This window comes from Xiphophorus couchianus, chromosome 4, assembly GCF_001444195.1.
Source record: "Xiphophorus couchianus chromosome 4, X_couchianus-1.0, whole genome shotgun sequence".
NCBI classification, from domain to species: domain Eukaryota; kingdom Metazoa; phylum Chordata; class Actinopteri; order Cyprinodontiformes; family Poeciliidae; genus Xiphophorus; species Xiphophorus couchianus.
The window spans coordinates 24,219,737-24,244,415 of NC_040231.1; the positions used below are offsets into that span (position 1 = coordinate 24,219,737).

General features: G+C 38.8%; 1 protein-coding gene across 2 annotated transcripts; it reads left to right on the forward strand.

Annotated features, from left to right (window-relative positions):
- The first annotated feature begins 2,538 nt into the window (after window positions 1–2,538).
- Window positions 2,539–18,682, forward strand: tmod2 (tropomodulin 2). 2 transcript variants are annotated; one of them, XM_028014740.1, is made up of 10 exons: window positions 2,539–2,682; window positions 6,939–7,169; window positions 8,388–8,544; window positions 13,811–13,933; window positions 14,559–14,633; window positions 14,724–14,854; window positions 14,932–15,039; window positions 15,144–15,287; window positions 16,145–16,289; window positions 16,813–18,682. In XM_028014740.1, the coding sequence occupies exons 2-10, from the start codon at window positions 7,044–7,046 to the stop codon at window positions 16,842–16,844; spliced, it is 1,041 nt and encodes a 346-aa protein (XP_027870541.1). In that variant the 5' UTR covers window positions 2,539–2,682; window positions 6,939–7,043; the 3' UTR covers window positions 16,845–18,682. The 2 variants fall into 2 exon arrangements, with proteins under 2 accessions (XP_027870541.1, XP_027870542.1); XM_028014741.1 differs by lacking the exons at window positions 16,145–16,289; window positions 16,813–18,682 and adding an exon at window positions 16,032–16,093.
- Window positions 18,683–24,679: the final 5,997 nt, after the last annotated feature.

Sequence of the window (24,679 nt, forward strand, 5' to 3'; positions counted from 1 at the left end):
CCGTTTACATCAATTAATAATCAATTATTAAATAAAGTATTTTTCTCAACACTGACTCTGAGGGACCGTGCAGCAGAGATGTTGGTCGTGGCTTCAGACTGACTGGATGTTGTAACTGTGATTTTCAGTTCATGTCATTTCTGTTGTAATCTTTTGATCCCACGTCGTTTTCATGGCCTGCTGCTGTTGTGCATTTATTTTCAGATATCAGGTTTCATTTCTGCAGAAAAGTCGCATCAAGCCTTCACCTGAGTGGGAACTTTGGCTGAACTCGCGTTGTTTAGTGATTCAGTTCCACAGTAAATCTTCAGCTACTCAGAAGAGATCACTTTTAAACCTTGTCACATTTATCAAACACTAAATGCTTTCGAGGAAGATTTAGGGTGAAAGTCATTCAGCCAGTTTGCTTTTCAGAAAACCTGAACTGAATTTCACTGGTTTCATATTCATGTTGTTTCACTGAAGAATAGAGGATAGAGAAAGGAGGTGATTATGCAGCTGAAACAGAAAACCTGATGGCGAAGCTCTAACCTAGAAAATGAAAACAAGTCGAGCTGAGAAAACTGCTATGATGTCTTCAACCTTAACTCTGCCAGTTCTGTTATTCTTCTTTATGTATTCTCTATAATACATTCTCTATATAATAAGTTTTGTTTTTTTTAAAAGCCACTAGGGGGCAGATATATACTTTGTTGTTGCAATAAATTAGATTATTTTGAACAATATGGTTCTGGAAGTTCAACTGAGTTTTGTTTCGTTTTTTTCTCCGTTCATTTACATGAGCGCATTAAAGAGGTGTTTGTTTGCTTCTCTCAAGAACACCAAAAAACCATTTAGATAAGATCCAATGAAATGAAGGGGCGTGAGGCTGGGAATGAAAGGATCTGACTGAAGGAGAAAAAGAAAAGACAACAGCGTAGAGACTAGAGAATTTTATCAAAGTCTAGCCTTTACCGTGGGAAAAAAAAGTCAACACATTGTCCCTCAGTCCCCTGAACTTTCACTTCAGTCTCTGCAATCTGCAGCCCCAGGTGACAAAGTGGCTGTACCTTTGCTGCAGCAAATAGTTGACTGGTTGCATCTGTTTGTGACTTAGATGAAACAAGAGAAGAGCTGATCATAAACAGCAGGAGGGAGGAGGACAACCGTTTCCTCCATTGGATTTCTTCCAGCACTTCTGTTCACAAGACCGGAGGGAAACAAACAACAACAAAAAAAAAGCAGGACAATGTGACAACAGACCTATTCTTTTATAGCAGAATATTACCTCTTCAAGCACTGCAGATTGAAGGGAAAGAGAGTTTATGACCAGACAATAAATGAAAACATGGATTTTACATGAAGAGCTCCCTCAGTATTGTCTGACACGCAGAGTTGCCTGCGTGAGGTGGTGAAGATAGAAGGATGTGCTGCTGAACCCTGATGTAGTGAGGGCTCTGCTGTCTGACTGAGGGAGTATTCACCATTTCTCCTTGTTTTACTGAGAGAGTCATTTATGACAGAAGACACGGTTACCTCAAATGTTCAGACATCTATGTATCTGCTTCTGATTTACCCGGAAACCCACTCAGACTAGCTGAGGCTCATCCAGGTTTGACTAGCCCACTGTTTTTATGCAGGGCAGCGCTCCAACAGATGCATTGAAGAACTCCACGTTTCTTAAAAATAAACATATAATAATGGCACAGACTCCTTCCTCACCTGAGCCAAACTCCATTGACAACATCTTGGCTCTTTATTGTAGATTTCGGGATAATTTAAACAAATGGAGGATTAATTTTATGCAACATACATAGGGTGCGTCGAGAGTTTCGTAGGATCCAACAACTCCTTTTATAAGTTATTCGTTGCAGAGCCTCAGATTTTCTCATAAACGATGCTGCGTGCTTAACTTCTTCTTCTTCTTGTTTTATGGCGGTTGGCAAACAACTTACAGGTGCATTACCGCCACCTTCCAGGTTGGAGTATGGATCACACGCTTATAACCTCCCCATAATACCCGTCCTTCTTAGAAATCTAAAAACACTCTCAAATATTATATCTCCTGACGATTTCTGAAATATTTCTTCTAAATCTAATTTACAATTATTCATCTCATTAACCAACATCTCTCTCTCCCTTACATACTTATTGCATTCTAAAAATACATGCTGTATTGTTTCCATCTCTCCACGATATTTACAACAACCTGTACTGTGTTTATTAATTACCATAAGAGTACTATTTAACCTTGTGTGCCCAAATCTGATTCTAGAAATAATATTTTCTTCCCTTCTATTCCTATTACCTTTTCTATACCCACCAACTCTTTTTTCAATTTTATAATAAAATCTCCCTTTTTCTCCTCTATCCCACTGTTCTTGCCATTTTTCCTTCATGTACTCCTTAACAACACTTTTTATCTCATTCCTACTCATTTTAATATTTAACTTAACAATTTCTTTATCATTCTGTCTTTCTATTGGACATTCTATTCTACATTTCTATTGGAAAGACATTCTCTCTTTCTATTGGTTCCTTTCAACGCCAATCAGGGCCCCCCTCCTGTTCCCTCTTCCTGTGTTACCGCCCTTGGTTGGACCGAGTGACAAACCTCAGACACACAGGAATATCCGCCACTACAGTCGCTTTAGAGTCTGGTGCTCTTTATAGTTTTACCCAGCGACGTGTCTTTTAACTCAGGTGAGGAAAGCGGTTTCTCTGCGCCGACTGGAATAACTATGTGAATCTAGTTTTGAAGCCAGCTGTAGAGTTTTACCGCCGTTGGGTTTAGCTCGGCGGCTAGCGACTTGAGTCATCTGCGAGCGCTAGCGTGTTAGCTTCTACATCTCATTCACGGTGTTCTGCTCCCAACAAATGTAGCCTAGTTACCAACGAAAGTGTCCCATGAACGGCTTCGTTTGGGTTTTAACTTTTACATAACTAAGGAGTGGAAGGTTTCGCCTTGTGTTGGTAATTTCTATCAAGACATTTATTACCAGTTGCAAGTCATAAACATGTCAGGAGGAGTTAGCTAACGCCTTTCGATAGATACTTTAACCAGAAGATGCTGACAGCTGAGGTGTCATCAAAGTGACATTCCTGGTGTACGTATGCGATTAGTGGCGTTTTCTGGTGTGGTGTTTATTGTCGGAGATAAGCAACCTTTGGTCATCTTGGGATTTATGAGGGAACGGGATTTTAAAATCTTAAAGTAAAGTGTGGCTGATTTTATTTCATTATTATTTGTGGACCAATTCTGTTACATAGTCAGACAGTGCGAGTGCGGGCATGTTGTGTCCACTCTGTGTTTGTCCGCAGGACTAGGACGGGCGTTTCAGGGTTCCTAAGGTGCATTCTTCTGACTCACACCAGGGTGGAGAAAGGTGGTTTTTATCAGTTTCACTGGTTGTTGCAGATGCTATTGTACATTTTTGTCAGCAATTTTTTTTTTAACTCACTCTCCCGTTCAAGAGATAAAATGAGCCTGTGTGTTGCTCACAAAAGGCAGTGTAAACTGCAGAGTGGTGAATGAAGGGTGTGGCCCAGATCTTACAGAAGTGAAGCTTTTCTTTACAGCCTGGTGGTCTTTATGCTGTGAGAAGGGTATTCTAATATCAGGTAGGAAAGGGGTTTTGTTCCTTGCCAATTTTAGATTTCTTCTTCTTGCACCACGTTATCAGCCGCACATGAACAAATGGCCTTTGTTTTTTTTTCCGCATACCTTTTCAATGGGGAGTGTAGGCTGGCATTCGGCCAGAAAAGTGAACTAGAGCATGAGCTTTTGAGCAGAGATGCACATTTTTCAAGCTGCACTGTTTGAACTCTGGCATTTGCATCAGTTTCCTGTGAAGAAGTAAAAGATGAAGCCTTGTGTACATAATATCACACGGTGGATTTGGACTGCTGGGAAATGTACAAATTGTGTGTGTTTGTTGGAAAAACTCTCCACTTCCTGTCTGGGAATTGTTAAGTTTATTCAAACTCTGAAGAGACATGTATGTTTGTGTTAGTCTCTTGCATAAAAGTGGATATTTGTTTTATATGCCTTCTTGTTGCTATCTTAGTCCATCTGTTTTCTATCATTTCTCTCCCACTGCTGTTCACCTCTGGAGACCGAACATAGAAACCAGCAAGGAGAGTAACAACAGGATGGAGAGAGAGAGGGGAGAGTAAAACTGGAGGAGGAAGTCCAGTGCTGAGTCCCATGGGCATTATAGCTGGGTTATTCTAACTATAGTCCATTTCTGTATGGTTGGGGCGTTGTTCCATTATAATTTAATTCTACTCACCACTTCCTGTCTCACCGTTGAGCTTACCAATTATTCTTCCTCCAGCTTGTCACTGAGGAATGCACAGTGGAGATAATTTGGATATTTGTTGAGAGAATTTACAGATACCAATTTGTTGTTTTCACTAACAATAAGGTCACATGCTTTGACCTCGAGATTACTGTGATTAATGCAGTCTGAAGGTGGAAAGCGTGTAGCCTGTACAAATGACATGAAGTTGTCAGGTTTCTGGTTGGCTGAGTCCACAAGTCGGCAAAGGAAAGGTCAAGGTGAGCGTCGGGCTCATGAGTTTGCTGTATTGCTGGCGTCCTGCCATCTGTTGTTGTCCGGGAGGATTAGCGGAGAGGAGAGGGAGAAAGGAATCAATCAGGTTGGACTAATGTATCCTCTCAGTGTCTCCACCTCAGCTTGAGCCCATCCTCTGCCATCATTATCCCTGTATGCATGCTCCATTACTCCTCTGTCTGCACACTTGAAACCACCGAGCCTCACTTACAGCACAATGCCTGTGGAGCGCCATGAATGATGCATCGTGAACATAAGGGAAAGTTGGGTAGCGTTATTCAGACTTAGTCTCGGTGTAAGAGCCTTAAATATTGGTGGTCTTTTTCCGGGTTCTTGTGTCACGGTGTGCCAGCTCGTTTCTTTACCGAAACAAGCTGGAGGGTTTGTGATTTCACGAGAAAACAAATCATACCACTGATGTCTGAGAACAGCACCAATGACTGCTGATGTATTTACTGGGTGATTTAGATTTATTTGCATGTTATTTGGATTTATGGGACGTTTTTAGACAAAGGATTGAAGCAGATAGTTTGATTATGTGTGATTCCACACTAGGGAGGCGCAGGTTTCTGAAGGTATAATAGCAGAGTCACAGTATTTCACAAAAAAATAAGCAAAAAATATACAGCACGATAAATTGCTTTTGTTAAAACATGAAAAAAATATTCAATAAACACTTGCGAGATTTTATCGTAGATTTGATCAGCAGTTCATATTTAGATTTATAATATAATTCCTCTGTATTATCAGGCCTGTCACAATAACAGATTTTGCTGGATAATAAATTGTCTCAGCAATTATTGTGATAAATGATAATATTGTTTTTATGAGACTATTTTCAAGTTATATTATGCTATTAATAATAGCATAATAATGCAGGCTCACGCTTTCAAAGTCCAATAAATTTAGTTTTGTAGAGAACACTTAGCAGTGCAACAGAAAGACTTTAAACAATAAATAAAGCAGAAAAAACACGCACAACCAAAACCAGAAATAAAATGGATTATGATGTCTCTGTAAGCAAATTGCCCTTTAAAACATATTAATCATCAGTATGGAAATGATCTAGCTCCTTTTAATTCATTATGTGATTAATTGATTAACTGTGACAGGCTTGATTGTTATTATGTAGTTGCATAGTATTGTATTATATTATTGTGTTATGTTCTGATTGTTTCTTTGTGTCAACCATGTGTGAATTAGATTTAATAATTTTTTTAAAAGTTTGTTTGGATTGGTTTCCTGTCCAAACCACGAGGCAAAAGAATAAAAACCCACATTCAGATGGAAGTTGATTGAACTGAATCTGTTTTTCGCTGGCGGTCCTAGCAGAACATTTGGGAGAGATTAAAGCAGCAGATTATCAGATTTATTTGCTTTTGATTATAGTTATTAGTAACATTTCGGTTCACTTTATCTGCTGTAAGTCAGTTTTATAAATTCCCTGTGATAATTTTCATAATTTCATGAATAATTAGATGCAGGAGTAGAAGTGATCGAGGAACTGACCAGTCTGGAAGACTAATAAAACTCACTATGCAGCTCTCCGGACAGAAAAACAAGAAAGAATCTTTGCAGCGGCGAAGCACAGAGTTGAATTTTTTTTATTTGTTTTTCTTTTCTTTTTTTTTAGTTTGTCGATTTGAGATAAATCAAACTCCCCTGTAGTCTGGCAGCATTCAGGATTCCCAGCTAAATTCATCTGCCATAAAAACATAAAGATCACCTTGAAATATAACAGGTGTTAAACACAAAGCTTTTCAGAGCGCTGCATGTGTGAGCCTGTGTATAAACACAAACGTCCCTGCGTGATAGGCAGGAGGACCTTTGGGGAAGTCCTGCTGATGATCTGGAAATGATGAGGTCATTATAAGATTTAAAGTGTGGCGTGGGAGAGCGAGCTGCAGGCTGAATCCTCCTCAGTTTCTTTGACTGTGAGCCTATCCAGACTCCAGCTCCTCCTCTTACCTAGAACTTATTTAACTTCAACTGTTATGTTTAATCATTTAGTCCCAAAACAAATGTATCTATCTGGATTTGCAAAACCACTAAAAGCTTCTGTTTGTTTTCTGAAGTTGATCATGTTTTCCATATCACTACCAGAGTTTTTTTTTCCTCTTTCTGACCCTTATGGGTGTAATCGGATGATTTGTCAGAGCCTGAGAAAGTTCGTCTTTTGTTCCAGCTGCGTGTTGCATCGCTGGAAGGACAAGGCTGCTTTCCAGCACAGCTGTGTCCCACTATTGTTCCATAAGCACGGGTTCACGTTGTTTATCTCGGCTGGGACTGCGCACGCACGTTTATCAGCTCCTAGCATTTTTTTTTGTCTTCTACGCTACCTGACGTGAAAACATAAATAATTTGTTCGTTTTTGTCCCACAGACAGCCCCCCCTCCTCCCTGATCTGGAGCAGAAACACTGAGCAGGACCAGAGTGGCTGTCGCGGTTTGTTTGCCGTTCGCTGTCGCCTAGCAAGCTATAGCCACCATGGCGCTGTCGTTCAAGAAGGACCTCGACAAGTACAAGGATATTGACGAAGATGAGATCCTGAACAAGCTGTCGGAGGAGGAGTTGAAGCAGCTGGAGACGGTCCTGGAGGAGGTGGATCCTGAGGTCAGGCCCCGGCGAGGGCTGGAGGAGCTTCATGGCTCCTCTGTGGGGACGGGGGAGGTTTCTGTGGTGGAGATTTGACTAAAATGTCAGATAAAAACCTTCTAATTGAACTGGTTTGACTGTGACATGGTTAAGTCGTTTTAATTAGAAGGAAATCCCTCTTCAAATTAATGGCGTTTTCCTGTAGATTCTCCAGGAATGCTTTGAACTCCAGTCTTTCTCACACAATTGAATTCTTTTCTTTGTACACCTCTCACTCTGAAGCCGCTATAATCGGAAAATGAGCTAAATCTGCAGCAACCTCCCTCAGTCATGTTGCATGAGTTATCTTATAAACTGTAGAAAATCATAAATTGCCTCCACAATGGGTGGAGGCTTTATTTAAAGTTCTGTTATGTGATGTGGGACAAATAACCTCACAAGACCAACAGGAAGCACTTAGCAACAGTAGAGAAAGGCTCCTTCTGTGCTGCATGTCAAGAGAAAGACTAAACTCATCGGCCTTGCAAGGAAGCGTTGGATTTCGTTGGAGACAAACTGGCTTGACGAACGTTTCTAGAAGGCATCCTTCTTTAGTGATTCAGGTTTTCCTTCTGCATTGCTTTAGCAAAACCATCTGGATCCTGATAAACTGGTTTATACATCTGTTTTCTTGTAGTTTTTAGGGAGCTGGTTTTTCATTTGCTGCTTTTTAATCCATGTTTTAGCATTTGGTCATTGCTCTGCATTTGGTAGGATTTTCTACTCGTTTCCATCAAAAACAGTTATTTAGCAAATGGATCTATTTTATTTCTTTATTTCTTATACTATTGTAGTGGGAAGTTCTTTAAAGTTTTTTGTAACATTTTAATGTTGCAATGAATCAGTCAGTCCCCTTGTTTGTTTTCTGGGTGTGAACTGATTTTATCTTTCTGTCCGATCACTTTAAAAAGCCTGATCCGACAATTCAGATTTTTTTTTTTGACTGAAAAGTCGCCAACTGTAGCAACAACGTCTCTAAGTTGGCAACAGTAAAGTGATTTATACAACATGACGTGTGTATTAGCCGATCTTCAAAAATGAAAGAAATTGGCCCGATATATTGTCTTTTGCACGATACTCACTTAGCTGCATTAATAAAGTGTTTCACCAGACACAATAAAATGTTAAAAAAATGTTGGCCACGTGCGATGGTGAATCGCACATGGCTTCAATATGCTCCTTGTCCTTCCTCTGCAGAATGCGCTTCTTCCAGCCGGTTTGCGGCAGAAAGATCAGACCGATAAGTTGGCCACTGGGCCGTTCAACAGAGATCGGCTGCTCAAATACCTGGAGAAGGAGGCCATGGATTACAAGGACAGAGACGACATCGTTCCCTTCACTGGGGAGAGAAAAGGTGAGTGTCAGGGTTCCTCCTAGGACTAGGATGTTGTTTCTAAGGTTGTTTTGTTTGGCTAGATGTTGCTGTTAATCTGGTGGAGAATGAAACGGAGACAGCAGAGACAAAGGATTCTCAGAGAAAGAGAGTGATTTGTTCTCCTTCTGGACAAAAAACGCCGACACAGATCCACTCGCTTGAGGGGATTTCTGACCTTAATTCATTTCTGCAGGTTTTCAGACTCTGTGTACGAGTTCTTCAAAAGTTTAAAGATACAATTTCCTCACTGGTTGTGTACCAAACGCCAATCTGCTGCAGAATCCAAACCCTGGCTTTGGCCCATTTATTAAGGTAAACTGGTTAAACCGTAACTGCAAACGTTCTAGCCGGGTCATTGATATAGTGTATTTATGATAGAGCTGTTTGGCTTAAGGCACTTTTGTTTTTCTTTTTTACTGGGTAATGTTAGTTTTAAAAGCTTATTTCTCCTGGGGTTTCTGGAAATGTTGATCCTCCATGTTTTGTTTACAGGGTTTCTGCGTACAAAACCTCAGTGGCATTGTTATCCTAACATCAGGACATGTTACCCAGTCATTAACATCTTCCAAAATCTGCCCTGCACACCCTCAGCTTTAGTTTGCCATGTTGTATAGAGTGATTGAATTTGCAAGCTTTCTATTCACTAAAAAGTGACACGAGATCGTACTAAAAACTAAAATTGTAATGAAGCAAATCTTCTCTACTATTCTTCCTTCAACCTGCCTATACTTACATATTTTGGTTAAATTCTAAAATACTTGTTTGATTTGTTTAGCTATAGAACAAAAATAATACTAAGTTAAGTTGCGTATTTTGACCTATGCAGATATGACATTAATTCTGCGTTATTGTGGTATTTTCACTGGAACTGAATCTCAAGTCTTTACCCAACAGAAACCCAGCAGCCATGTTGATTTGCAGGTTTTTGTGGCTTATTTTTAATAAAACCACCGGAGTAAGAACTGGTTAGTTGCTATCACATGCTAATAACTGTATTTCTTTGGAGAAAATGATTCAGGGTGTTTCAGGAGAACACACACAGCAGTAATTCCTGTTCTACTGTTTGTTGCTAATGCTTCTCTGTGGCAGAGGAAGGTTTGTGCTACGTAATGGGAGGTAGAAACCAGTTTACTACTTCATCATGACCATGTGTTTTTATTACCAGCACTCATTAGGTGTGTGTCTTAAACCCCACTCTGATGATTCTGACTTTTTATGGTTTGATCCAAATTTGGCAGAAAAGGTTATTAAACATTTGCCAAAAATTGCTAAAAACATTTGAGCAGTTCTGTTTTGTTCTCCAATCATTTTCATTTTGTTTAATACTATTCAGCATGCTTTGTGTGATGTTAGAAATTGACAGCTGAAAAATTTCCATGCTGTCGTGTCAGAAATGAAAGTGAAAAGTGAAAAATCTGGTTTTTCTCGTCTTGATAAATATTTCACTAGCCTACAGTTAAACTCTTTGGAGTGTAACGCCGGCTGTTCATTTAGCTTCAACTTTTCAATATATTGAATCACAATCATCATCACTATCAATGTGTGCAGAAATGCAAACCCAAAAGAGTACCTAGACTATATTTGCGCAGTTGAATCATTCCTACTTCTCATAATGTGAAGAATAGTTTTATTTCTTTAATAGCTGACATGTTAAAGATCATATTGAGTTGTTGAATATTTACCCCAAATCCTGCAGCGTGTGTAGCTGTTATTACAACCCCCTCCTTGTTGGCACATCTATCTGAGTTATCATCCTGGTATCATGTTTGTGTGAGAAACCTGTAATACTAAGAAGCTTTTCTAAAATTATAGCTGACACTTAACATAATGTGTAATCTCACACTGATACAAATATCATTTTCACACTGCGGCTCTTCCCGTCGCTTTCCCAGGCTTCTTACAATAGAGTGTGAAGAGCACGAACGGGAAAGTCATCAGTGTGTAAAATGCTGATTGTTGTAGCATTTACAGACTAACAAAGATGGATTTTACAAAGGCTTGAGTTTCCAGTGATCTGAAAATCTCAGCTTTTTCTGACCAGTCTGGATGATCGCTATTCTTTCTGAGAAGCAGCTATGCAAATCTACGCTTAAGCCTTATTTGAATTGGGATAAGACTTAAAACATTTGTTGTTTTCACAATATTTATTCAACTGTTCTTATCTAATAAGTTCATCTTCAACTTTAAGAAAATGAAATTTTGTCTCCATTAATGTCATAAGCTCTCAGGTTTGCAACATTTCCTATTTTATCAACACTGAAGCAGGTTTATAATTCTTCCCAACAATTATTAAAAAAGCATTCCCCAAACAAGCAGAAATCTATTTTATCAGAGTGAATGCACTCAGGAAGGAAGCTTCTCTTACAAAATAAATCCCTGTAGAACCGGATGGACTGCTGTAAAAACACAAGCTAGACTTTTATTGACATGTCTGCTCTATTCTTACACAGTTCTGGTAATCATAACCACTGTTTGGATGCAATGTTTGTCACAAACACAGCAGAAGAAGCAGCTGAAAATCTGAAATCTCATAAAAAAGCAGAGGAAACATGGAATTGACATCTTTCCTTGATTTACCCACAGCCACATAGTAGAGAGTTGGAAATTAAACTTTCTCCCTCTCTCTCTGCTTCCTTTTCTCTGTCTGCCCATGTGTTCAATAACTTCCTATGACAACATGGAAAACTTGGATCACTGTTGGCCGGTGGTTCTGTGGATTCTGTCCTCCCTTGTTATACTCGCCCCCTACTGATATTTAATGTGGTTCTGAGTGTGTGAGGCTCACATTCAATGATGTTAATAATGTCTACAGAAGACAGCTTTGCTCAAATACCATAGAAACCACTGCAGCTCTTTAATGACTTATTTTCAGTGCTTATTGTTCTAACTTTCAGTTGCTCTAGAGTTGCTTCAGGGTGTGTCGGCCTTATTAACTCATGTTGTGGTCACCGAAGCAGAGAATCTGTGGTGACTTAAACATCTCTTAAGTTCGCTTATTTATTTATTTTTTTTAAGTTGGACATCTTTGAAAGCACAGAAGATCCAATAAACATTTTGGAAATGAGTTGTTATTACACCATGTATTTTGCTCTGGTCTGCTAAAAGGAGTAAAAAAACAGCATGTTGGCCAGAATAAAATTCAGTTTTACTCTCTATGCTGGTAACATAGACTACTATCCTGTGTAGGGACAAAATGAGAATAAAATAGACTTTAATTGAGCCAACCTCCCATTTCACATTTACTTTAAGACTTAGGCAAGAAGGGTTACAGCACTCTGTACTTTATGAAGAAGTTTATGATTACATTTTCTTTGCCATCACCTTTTGGGGATCTGAGTTACAAAAGTTGAGCCGGTGACAGAGGACACCGGGGTCAGCTCTGGAGATGAATGCACAAAGAACGACGTTCTGAAAATGGAGGACATGACGGACACACTGAGGCTCCTGTTCATGGGACTGCCCTACAACAACAATGTCTTCAGAGTGAGACTCTTTCTCATCAGCAGTAATACACACTTCTACAGGATAGGGGTCGGCATTTATTGTATTGTCGTATTTATTGATGGTAAATTAAAAAAAAGTTGTTTTGTATTTTTACTATTTTCTGCATAGTTTGTCCCTCAAGAGCATCAATGAAAATCAGTAAGCTTGAAAATATGATTAAATCCACTTTGTCCGCTTTTTTGGGAATGTTTTCCAAGAACAATATTTGTGTTTGTGACGCTATGAATGCTCTGTCATGCAGTCACAGCCACATAGTTACCTAAAAGATAAGTAAAAACTTCACATTGTAGCTGGTGTGTGATTTGTTTAAAATGTCAGACAGATTCTTCATGGTTGTTCTGAAACAGCTGAACAAAAAGAGCTACGTTGTTGTGGTGGTATCTGTTTTTTTTAGTTGCCAAATTGTTCTGACACCACATGTCCTGTCATGTGGTGTCAGAACAATTACTGTTGTTCTATGTTTTCCTGGGCTCTGTTGTTTTTTATTTTATTTTTTTACTCTAAGGTCCAGTGTGACTTTCCCATTCACTCAATGTTTGCATAAGATCGCACAGAAGACAAATTCTTTACTTGACAGTCCTTTGGTCTCTGTCATTTGTCCCGTCCTCTGGGTTAAATATCTCCACTGAGGGGTTGGCTCTGAATGCTGCTTAATGACTGTATTTAGTGTTTACTGGGTTGCAGGAAGTGCCAGAGCCCCCACTGGGGAGCACTTTGAACAATTTGAGTGACTTGAGTGAGTTGGAAGGAAGAGAACAAGGGAGGGCCGGTCGTTGGTGGGTTTTAGTGTGGAAGGGGACGGGCATATGGAGGCAGCAGAGAGCTCCCACTGCATGGCTGCTCTGCCAGCTGTAAGTGCTTGTTGCCTCAGCAGCGCACTTTATATTAGACTCAAGTTTTTGTTGCATGACTTCCTTCACACTGTTGGCTCCTTTCCTCAGATAGGTTGCCAAGGAAATCCTGTCAGAAAGTCATGGCTGCTCATAGCTCAGTTTGAGACGTTTTCTACATCACAATTAATATTCCTTCCAGGAACGCATCACTTAGAGCTGGTTAAATTAATGCTAAAAATTTCCAAAAAGAAAATCAAGTGCAGTAATTTCACTCATGTTTTGTTCCAATGAGCTATTAGGTTGAAGCTTGCACGTGCTAGCAAGATTCAGCATATGTAGGTACATTTATTTCTGATTAAAAACAATTTAACATGATTAAACAAATTGAGTTTTGCAGATTTAAATGGGCTTTTAAAGTCTTCAAAGCAATAAAACACATTCTAAGATCCTGGTTTCTGTCAATATTGAAGAAAAATCTAATTTGCAAAGTGTAGAAAACGATTTGTTGTGTCTTAGATGGTAATTTGCTTGTAGGCCTTCGTACTCAGAACAAGAAGGGATTTTTCAGTCTTACGACTTTCAGACGATGACAGAAGGAAATAAATAACAGATTCAGTTTCTTGTTTTGAACTTTGGGAAGGATATTTAGTTTCTTCATGTTACAATAACTTAACTACTTTTTTCCCCCCTCACCAAGTTAATTTTGCACAACAAATCACTGATTCACATAGCAGGACAAATGGTGTTTGGATGTAATACTTTGACATGTAGCGAGGGAAGATTAAATTAACCCAGCGACCTTAATCAGAAGACGCATAACCTACCTCTCCCGAGCCACTGGCTCCTAATGAATAACAAATCTCATGCAAGTTTCCCATCTGACTGGCATTTGTGTCTTTCCTCCACAGGTAAAGTATTTGTTCCCAAGCAGAAACCAAAAGACATGTTTCAGGAAGAAGCCACAACCCTTGATCCAGAATTAGAAGAAGCTCTCTGCAGCGCCACAGACACCGAATTGTGTGATTTAGCAGGTAAGAATGAAAACGTTTAATAAACATTTCATGGTGGCACTTTCAGGTGGGAGAATCTGTTTCCTGTACAACTTGATTCTGCATTCATTAACTCAGACCTGCATGGAAGAGTTGAATGGGGAAAACCGCTGTTGATAGAAAGCCGTCAGAAAGCGTTTTCGAGAGCTGGTGTCCTGCAACAGATCCGTCCACACTTTCCAGAGTATAAAACAAAAATTGCACAACTTTCCTTCCACTTTTGAATTATTACAGATGATGTATTATGTGGGGAAAGGGATATAAATACTCTTGCAGGGGAACAGCAGCTTTTGAACACACATCAGTATGACTCATTGAAAAGAAAATCCAGTTGTAGCCGCATCCAGCCAACATCTGTCCGATCCGAGTGTTTCCTTGGATGGAAAAATACAAGTTGTTTTCCCCCCTCAGCCTTTCCCTTGGCACCGTCTTTCACTCCGTGTGCTGATGGATGAAAGAAAAAAGGGCTGACTGAGCAGCACAACACCTCCCATATGCAATGCTATCCAGATTAGATCATCTTACCTTCACACCGAACTGCAGAATTTATGCTTACACGGTTATTTCTCACCAGTTATTGAACAGATTTTCCTCCTTTGGGTTACAGCTATTCTGGGTGTGCACACACTGGTCACCAGTAATCAGACATATGATGGAACTGGAAGTAAAGAGGGCTACAACAGTGAGTACAGTGAAGTTTTGTTTTTTTCACTCTTTATAATTACCCCCAAAGAGGTCAATATTGTGACCTCAGGCTCTCTGTCTCTTCCAGATGTGGTGAAAGGAGAGAAAATGAACCCGGTGTTTGACGAGCCTCCCAACCCCACCAACGTAGAAGAAACACTGCAGAGGGTAAAAAACAACGACGGCTCCTTAAAAGAGGTCAACCTTAACAACATTAAGGTACGCACAAGTCCAAACGCAAAATTGACCCGCGTAGGGTACAGCCTCCACCAACACCAGCGTTTTTCTTTCCCCAGAACATTCCCATTCCCACTCTGAAAGACTTTGCCAAAGCAATGGAGAAGAACACACACGTCACAAAGTTCAGCCTGGCAGCAACACGGAGTAACGACCCAGTTGCTGTGGTGAGATGGAGCGGTTCGTGGGCTTTTAATGGTTCTGTTGACACGTCGTAACTGCGTATTTACACCTTTCTTTTTTTCTTTTGCTTTCCCTTTCCGTCTTCTAGGCATTCAGTGACATGCTGCGGGAAAACAAGACGCTGCGAAGTTTGAACTTGGAGTCCAATTTCATCACTGGAACAGGAGTGCAGTCTTTGGTGGAGGCGTTGCGAGATAATGACACACTCACCGAGATCAAGATAGACAACCAGGTGAGTAAAGTAAAGCGAACAATTAAACTTGCTCTGCTAGTCACATGCAGCTCTCCCTACGCAGAAGTACAACTATGAGATTTTAAATGATATTTTCCACCATATGTTCTAAGCCAAAAATAGATTTGTAGGTAATAGTAGCTGGATTTTAGCTGGTGATGTTAAGGAAAATATTCTTAGTTTTCCATCTTTTTCTGCATGGTAGCTATATGACAAAGTTACAGGTTTAATTTCATTTTAGTCGAGAAGTAAAGCAACAACATAAAACCCTTCTTCTTTGGCCTTTCTTTACTATGTTAGGTCAGTGATGTCCAAGGCCAATTTTATCAAGATGAAAACCCTTAAAGTTTACATACACATTTCTTGTGCTTTTTTAATTGTATCGGCTCAATAATAAACTAAAAGTGCGAGGTTCTATTTAAATTAACTAAAGAGACTTTTGTAAAAGAAGAATGTTTAAATCATTGTAGATCAAAAAACACAAAGGATCTTTAACTCTGAGTTGTCACAAGGCAGACATACTGTTTGATTGTGGGCTAGAATATCATTTTTTAGCCCCTGTTCAGGTTGGTGTATTCCAACGTTAAGGTGAACGGCCACACAAAATCTTCAAGAGGGCCACAAATGGCCCTCAGTCTGCAGTTTGGACACCCTGTTTTAGATCACTGTGGTTTGATAAACAGGCAAAAATTCATGTTGATGATCAAATAATTAGCTGTCATTTGTCCATGTGTGTTTTACTAGTACGGTGCCGCGAGCTTCCGGCTGAAAAGAGGAAGTTGAACTGTTTCTGTGCGGTCAGAGCTTCTTCCTTCTGTCATTCCCCGTTAACCTCCTTGTGACTGTGTGTTCCTCAGCGGCAGCAGCTGGGCACCACCGCGGAAATGGAGATAGCTAAAATGTTGGAACAGAACAAGAGCATAGTGAAGTTCGGCTACCACTTCACCCAGCAGGGGCCTCGGTCCCGGGCTGCTGCGGCCATCACCAAGAACAACGACCTCGGTATGATTCACATACACGCAAAGATGGGTGAAATGAACCTCCTATTTAAAAAAAAACCCAAAATACTCAGTTGAGTTATCAGCTGGTATCTGTTGCTATGGAAATGTCCTGACAAGTTAAATTTAGACCTCTGAACATCTGTTCAGCTTGCAGTGACCAACTCTCCTCTTTCATTTAGCTCCTCCCCCTGTCAGAGCTGCCATTGCACAGGTCTGATGCATGGGGTGTGTCAAGGGGTTGATCATAACAGACTTTTTTCACAGTGTCTGAGTGTTGCATTCACTGCATTAACAGTTTGAAAACCCTGAGAGTGACGACACCTCACTTCTTGTTTTCTGAACATGCTGACACACGCTGTTGAAATGGTTTAAACTTTAACCACAAAGATGTCGATGGCTCACTTCCTCTCTTTAAGTCGGACTAACAGACCTGTGAAGCTTAGAGACAATAGCGCATGCTTGCTTTTTGCTTATCTTTTATATGTTAATGATTTTTTTAAATATGCTTTTTATGCTGTTTTCAGTCCGCAGGAGGCGAGTGGAGAGGGACCAGTAGAGGCGGAGCGCTACCTTCCTCCGAGCCAATCCTGTTCATCTCATCGCGTGAAATAATTTCAGCCGCTGCCCTGGTCTCATCTCACTGTGTGAAAGTTTTAGTCCTGTGCCAAACTATGGGGCAAGGCTTGCTCAGCCTGAACAATACATCAGAGAAGAAGGGAAATAACTGGAATCGCCCTCTCCCTGTTCATGTTTCTTATGTTTGTTCTTGATGTTGTAAATCTCATTAGTTTTTAAAACATGTCATTTCAGCTGCTCTTATTTTGAGCCTTTATATTTACCTGTCCAGAATTTTTACGTTTGTCGTTTTTGTTTTTTCCTTCTCTTTTATATGATGCTATAATACATGTGAAGTAGTCATGCACAGTACTACGTAACAAACAACAGCTTTGAGGAAAATCTTAAAAAAAAAAAAAAAAAGGAAACAAACAAAAAAAAAAAAACATTTGGAGACTTGTGTTGCGGCTGAGATCAGAGCTTCTTTTGAAACGATGCGTTAAAGCAGCAGAATTTGTCTGGAGTTTGTGCTTCCTTTTGACGACTCTTGGTTCTAATGGAGCGCGGCAGCATGGAGCTGCACAGGCGCTGGTTTTTGCTGGTGTTACTAAAAACCTCTTGTAAAGCTGGCAGGACTGGACCTGGTGTGCTGCAATGGTTGGTCTGAATATAGTCAGTGACGTGTGTTAAAATCACGTGGATAACCTTGGTTTATCTCCTTTTGTAAAACAAAAACTGTAATTACTTATTTACCGTTTTAACCTAGCTGAAGTTCTTGCTTTGATACAGTTGCAATTTTAATGTTAATTATTTCGATCAAAAAAGTATAACTAGGTCAAAGTGTTTAGTATAATGCAAAAGTGAGCTTATTTTGAAAAAAAAAAAAAAAAACGTAGAAAAATACAAATTAGAGAAGATTTTGATGCTCAATCATGCCAAAGACTAACACACGTAGTGCAGATGATGCCACAGTAGACCACTTGCTTTTAACGCCACAGTCTAGATCCAAGGAAACAAAATCTACTTATAAAAAAAATTAACTTGGACATTTTTACATGAAGCAATGCTGTTAACCCCTTATTTAGTTTTTTTTGATGTTTTCATAACAATTTGCTAGCTCACTGAGGCATGTAAAATGTTTTCTTCCAGCTCCATCTTGCAGATTGAAGTTGTAATTTGAAGCCTTCGTCCTCCCCCAACACAAACTGTCACAGGTTCAGCGGTAGAGCAGAGTTGAGAATCCAGGTGCATCGAACAGAACGTTCCTCTAACCTGCTAACCAGGATATATTCAGGAGTTACTTGAACCTTGTATAAAGTGTCTATAGGAACAATATGCTGGCATGACGTCCTCACTTGTGAACATCAAGTTTCTGTTGACCAAAAAGCTTCACATTCCTTAGGAAAAATATTTTACTCAGTTTTTCTTTTTTTTATATATATATTTGTGCACTTTTTCTATGTCCACATCTGCTAATATTTCCTCCAGACAGATTGCTTTTATATTCCTTTGCTTTCTGGTGAACAGTCACCTACAGTGGATAACTTTTCTTCTTTATTTTCTTGGGCTTGTTGGTATCTGGTGGCTTGTAATATGTAATATTAACTGTAAAATCCCATCCCAGATTGAAAGTATGCACACAGATACACACACGTGTGTCATAACCCACAAATCACTGCTGAGATTAAATTTTTTTTTGTACCTGAACTCCACACTCTGATGTTAACACAAAGAATGTGTATTATCATTATTATTATTATTATTATTATTAATAAAAAAGGACAGGTTAAAAAGCACTGCTGAATATAAAATATCCTCAACAATAAATGTTTATATATACATATAGTGTATTTGGGATTTGTTTGTATTAATTTATAACTTGTTCTAAAATAGTAACTTTAAGCTGCATGGTATTGTAAAGACTCTTGGTATGTTTCGTCCACAGGGAAGATTAGCCATAAAAGCAAGTGGGGTCGGTTCACAATGTGCTATATCAAAGAATAATGGAAGGTTAAGTGAAAAGAAAAAAGAAAAGCCACATGGATAACCCCAACATTGAGAAATTTGTGAAGAAAAGACCAAAAGTGATTATAACAATGCAGCCAGTGAAAAAATCTTACATTAGAAATTAATAACACAGAAACAAAATGACTCAAAATTATGCTCCTATTGAAAGATAATAAACCTACATCAGAAACCGTGCTTGAAAATATTTAATTATGTTTAAAAAAAAGAAAACAGAAACCAAAATCTCTAAGTTGTACGTCTGGAAATCTTGATGTGATATTTGCATGAATGTAAAACAGCTGAGCCTGATTCATGTGTTGTTTACTTAGCAGGTCAAACATGATGAATGTGTAAAAGTTGCATTGTTGCTGACTTCATTATAAGATCAAAGGGAGCAGACATCAGAGCAAAAACATGAAATTCTCAGAGAAACTGGAGAGCCGTCTTCAGAATCAGAATGTTTACAAAAGTCACTCTGTAGCCTTGTGATTACGGATCCCAAGTCTCCTGTTTCCAGATTCCCAGCGTTAGGAGTTTACAATCACTGACGGGCCTTTCGGGCTCGCCGTGGATCTGCGTGTGGTGCACATATGCAGCTTTTTAATCAGATCCAGTTTTCTGCTTGTTTGCGCATGCCTGAAAGATGATGTAATGAACATGACTCCATCCCTCTGTAGGTTTCCTGTGCCAGAGCTTCGCTGTCAGAGAAAATGCTGCACCTCTGACACGAAACTTTGACCCGGCGAGGGTAGGAGGTGAATGACTCAAGGGTTTCAACACTGAGAGCAGAAAGAACAAGAGCCTGATGTCGTGTCTGTTTAGTCACAAAGGAATCATTTTGCAAAGGAAAAATACAAACCTAGAACTGAGAGTACAACACACACATTTGTGCTTATGTAAGCACAGTACAACTGCTCCTTTAAACTGCCTACACATGTGGAAGAAGAGGCTGAACATAAACCTCGCAGCCTTTATTAGAGGTTGTCATGTTCAAACAGGACTCTCAGGAAGCTATATTTAATCTCAACTTTAAAAAAAACAGCCTGAGAAGAGTTTGTCTCTTATTATATGTAGCAAAATGTGCAGTTTAGGAACTGCTCAAGCACAACATGCTATCACAAAACTAAGAGTTGTAGAGCAAAAACAAATATCTGGAAAACAAAACTGCGTCTCATTTTCATACAAAAAAAAGACAGACAGACAAAAACAATAAATAAGACCTTCACCAATGATTACAGAGGCAGAAATTCTCAGAATCTGCGTTGGCAGCCACTGAAACTTATAAAGACTGAAGAACGCTGAACCTCTTAAGGTGACATCAGCATTTAAATTTTGCAAACACTAAACTTTAATTCAGCTGGGAAGTTGTGGAGTGACATCAGGAGGTTGCTTCAAAAGCAAAAACAAGACATGCAGATACAATATGCAACCATGCACTTAGTCGACATGAGCTTTCTTATTCTGAGACAAAAGAATTGGAAAGTTGCTGGATTAAAAATAGACCCAAACTAAAGAGCCAAGTAGCCAGAAGATTAAGTGCACATCAGAGCAGACTTTTATTATTAAATTTGTCCTCTATAACAGTCTACAAGCTGTATTTTTGTTTGTCTCTTGGTTCATTTGATGTATAATGTTTTCCAGTGTGAGTTTCTGTTGTCCTTCAGCCAACACAAAGGAAGCAGGAGCCTCTGGCTACATCTGCTGACTAATCTTAGAGGTTCATTACCGGATTTTACACTCTATAGGAGCAGCAGCTGTATTAACTGCTACACCATGAACTCTGCATAACTCATCAGTCATTCATAATTAACTTGGCTGCTGAAATGATCTTGGATAAATAACCACATTATAAATTTGTGTGCAGCTAAATCGAGATTATGTCAGAACATTCCTCCCCACCAAAGCGGACGGCTCGTTTTTCTAGAGCGAAGATAATGTTAGAAAAAGAGAAGCACTAATGTAAAACCGATATGCTCCACTTTAAGATTAGTAAACTAACGTGCGCCATCTGCTGGAGGAAATAATTAAGGCTCCAAAATCCAGGATTTTCAACAAAAACCATCACAAATTTCAGACAAATTTAAAAATCTTTACTTTAAAGATTTGTTACATTTTTTAAATTGAATTTTAAATTAATTTTACTTGTTTTTAAAGCTCTTTCCTGGGTCAGTCCATCGTGGTTCATGAACCCATAAATATAATGCCAAACATATCTGTGTAATGTAGCTTTTATCTGAGTTGATTTTGACGTTACTATATTTATTCAGCTTTTAGTGTAGCTTAGATCTAAGTCTTTTATCGTATCTTATATTCAAGGTATCAACTTACAGTTTTTTTTTTTTTATTTGGTTTTGAGGCACACAAGCAATAGCATTTTATCAGCAATTTTAGCTCTGAATTATTTATCATTTAGTTATGTTTATTTTATTCTATAGTTGTAGTAGAGTGGCTATTCTTTACTGTTCTTATTTAGTTGGCTTATTTTATGTTAGTGTTCTAAAAATGAGACATACATCTGTCTCATTTTTTAATTTCTTAAGTAAAGATAGCGTTTCTTTTCTCCTCTTATTTAATAAGAATGTTTTCATTGCGTTTCAAGTTAGTGTTGGGTATCCATCCCATATCATGTCCATCACCATTAAGCATCATTGTATTGTATTTTTAATCTACTAACCATTGTGTGTTGCAGTTTGTATGAAAAGTACCACATAAATAAAGTTTGCTCAAACGATTGAGCTGCAACACTAAATATTCCCAGTAGGGGTCAGAATAAGACAAACTTTCCATTGCACTAGTTGGATAAAACCTTGAAGACGTCCAGAATCACATCTGTGTATATTATGGCTTTGCAAAGACGTCTATGTTCACCCATGAATAGTAACTAAATATGTTATGAATCAACCATTTTAAACAGGCTCTGTTGTTGTACAGAAATGCTCTCAGATTTTTAAACTATTAATTTGGTTGACAAATTATGAGAGGAAACAAACTCTAGAAAGGCTACACTCCATTGGGCCTGGAGCCTTCCCAGCTATAAACCACGGGTAGGAGTGAATTGGCACGGTCCGCCATATCCTCTCTCCTATAAAGCTGTAGGTGGATTTGGATCAGGAGGCTGATTGTTATCATGGTTACAACATGAGAGACAAACTGTTCCTTCTCCTCCGTCTGAAGGAGACAGCTGTTTCCCTTGCTATTTTTACAGCATAAAGACGGGATGGAGTTGTGTAAGTGGCCTTCTGTTGCTTGCTTTTGAAACTAGCCACGACTAAAGAAGGGGAAACAAATATTACGTGAATGCAGAATTGATTTTTAAAAAGTGTCATGTCATATTGAAGGCTTCATGACTAATTAATGCGCCACGCTCCCTCTTCCTGGTCCGCCTGTGTTCCCTTGCACACGTTTAATGACCTGATTTCCATTTGAAAATGTCATGCAGTGAGATGAGCACGGCTCCATGTATGTCCTGGAGAGATGCTGATTGAATCAAGAAAGCATTCAAAGATCATGAATCCACTTATTGCTCCACCACATTTGTTCCACGCTGGATCAAGTTTCACCTCTGCACATCCTGCTCATCTCAAAGAGTCACCTGCAGCCTTTGTGTTTCTCTTGCAAAACATGCTATCTCTTACTGATGCCACATTTAGAGCCCATTTTCCACCCATCAGTGATTAATATGGGAAAGCCCTTTGCGTGTTTTAATAAATGAACAAAGTTCCGTGACAAACCGAGCAACGTCAGAGAGCTTTCCTCCACTTGGCCGTCTGAATAACCAGTAACAATAAAGACTGCACAGACGGCAGTGGCAGGTGGCGATGAAAATTTCCACTCACTGTCCGTCCAGTAATGAATACATGATTAGAAGGCCTCTGTTTTTCACAGGATCCCAGATTGGAATCACATAATGGAGTTTTGTCCTATTTGTAGTTTGCCAAATTGCATTACCTATCAAACCGTCAAAGTATCCAGATGACATGTAGTCCTAAAATCTAGGTCAGAAGACGTTGCCTGACAAAAACAAAACTTGCTGATTAACAACCATTTAAAAAAAAAACCAATCATGTTTTATTTCACATTGAGGTTGGAAGTAGATGGTGAATCTTTCCATTAACTGTGAATATCAATGCAGATAAAACTACAACATCAAACAATGCAGCCAATTTTGATCAAATTCACGTTCTAATATGCTTCAATTCAAAGAGGTTATAACATACAGCTGAAACCAGATATTTATATACAATGAAAGAAAAGACACAAATACATTTTTCTCTCATTATCTGAAGTCAAATCAGAGCAAACTTCTCTTGCTTTAGCTTAGTTGGAATTACCAAACTTATTTCTATTTGTTAAATGCCAGAAAACGTGGAGAAAAGATTTAAAAAATGTTTGTAGATAACTTTCATTGAATTCAAAATGTTGCATACACTAGGTCAGTATCTGGGATAACTGTCTCATGAACTGTATGACAAACTGACCCCTTTTCACACAACCGCAAACGCTCATTCACACACAATGTTTACAGATTCATAATCCTGAAGACTGAAAGTCATACTAACTGGTTTCTGCTTGGATACCAGAGGCAACCGCGATTTAATAAAGTCGGTCACACAATTTGGATATCATCCAACAAAACAAATAAACAACAAACAAATAAAAAGGAGCCATTTTCTGATCAGACATAAGGCCAAAGCAGTGCTTCCTTACCGCCATGTAAACATCAGACTCATGTACTCCACCAATTTGGAATATGATCACAAATTTACATCAAAATCCCCATCTTACAACAGAATTAATTAAGTGTAATACTTAATATTTTCTTGTCATTATTGTAATGTCCCTAGGAAAGTTCAAGATACTGGACACATGTTTCCTATAAAATCAATCAAAGTCGCTAGTTTCTCACACCAGGTTCAGTTTTTGTCTTTTGTTGCTATTTTGTCTGTTATTGGATAAAGTTACAATAGTGGAAACAAACATATTTCTGAGTAACTTGTCAACATACATCAGTGAATATCCATACATTTTTTGGTTTGTTTAGTCTATGTCAGCATGATTACAGTGAATACTGGACATTTTAAACCAGTACATAAACAGTCACTTCCTTATTTAGGAGACTTTATGATGTTTTTCCATCTTGGAAAAATCCTGTTTATCATTTATGGCCTTTGTTATGGGAGGAGAAAATACATAGTTTCTATCACATGCCTGTTAACTCATTTCGTTTCACAGTGTCTGGCCAAATTACAGGACTCACATTTCCCAGACAGGAGGGGAGTGATCACAAAGACCTGCGAAACCTTTCCACACAGCGTGAAACTATTCAGTTTCTTTTCATGAAACATAATTTGTGTTTTTATAGTCTGAAAGTAAACTGGCTTTAGCTATATCACATGGTGACTGAATATGTTGTAATGTTTTAAAATATTTTTTTTAAAGTTAAAAACATAAAAAATATGTTTCCTTCTCTTAAAGATAAGTTGACTTATATATACAGTACAGCCCAAAAGTTTGGACACACCTTTTAATCCAATGAGTTTCCTTTATTTTCATGACTATTGACATTGTAGCTTCACACTGAAGGCATCAAAACTATGAATAACACATGTGGAAATATGCACTAAACAAAAAAGTGTAAAACAACTGAAAATACCCCTTATATTCTAGTTTCTTCAAAGTAGCAACCTTTTGCTGTGATTACTGCTTTGCACACACTCTGCATTTTCTTGATGAGCTTCAAGAGGTCGTCACCTGAAATGGTTTTCACTTCATAGGTCAACCTGCCCTGTCAGGTTAATAAGTGGGATTTATTGCCTTATAAATAGTCAT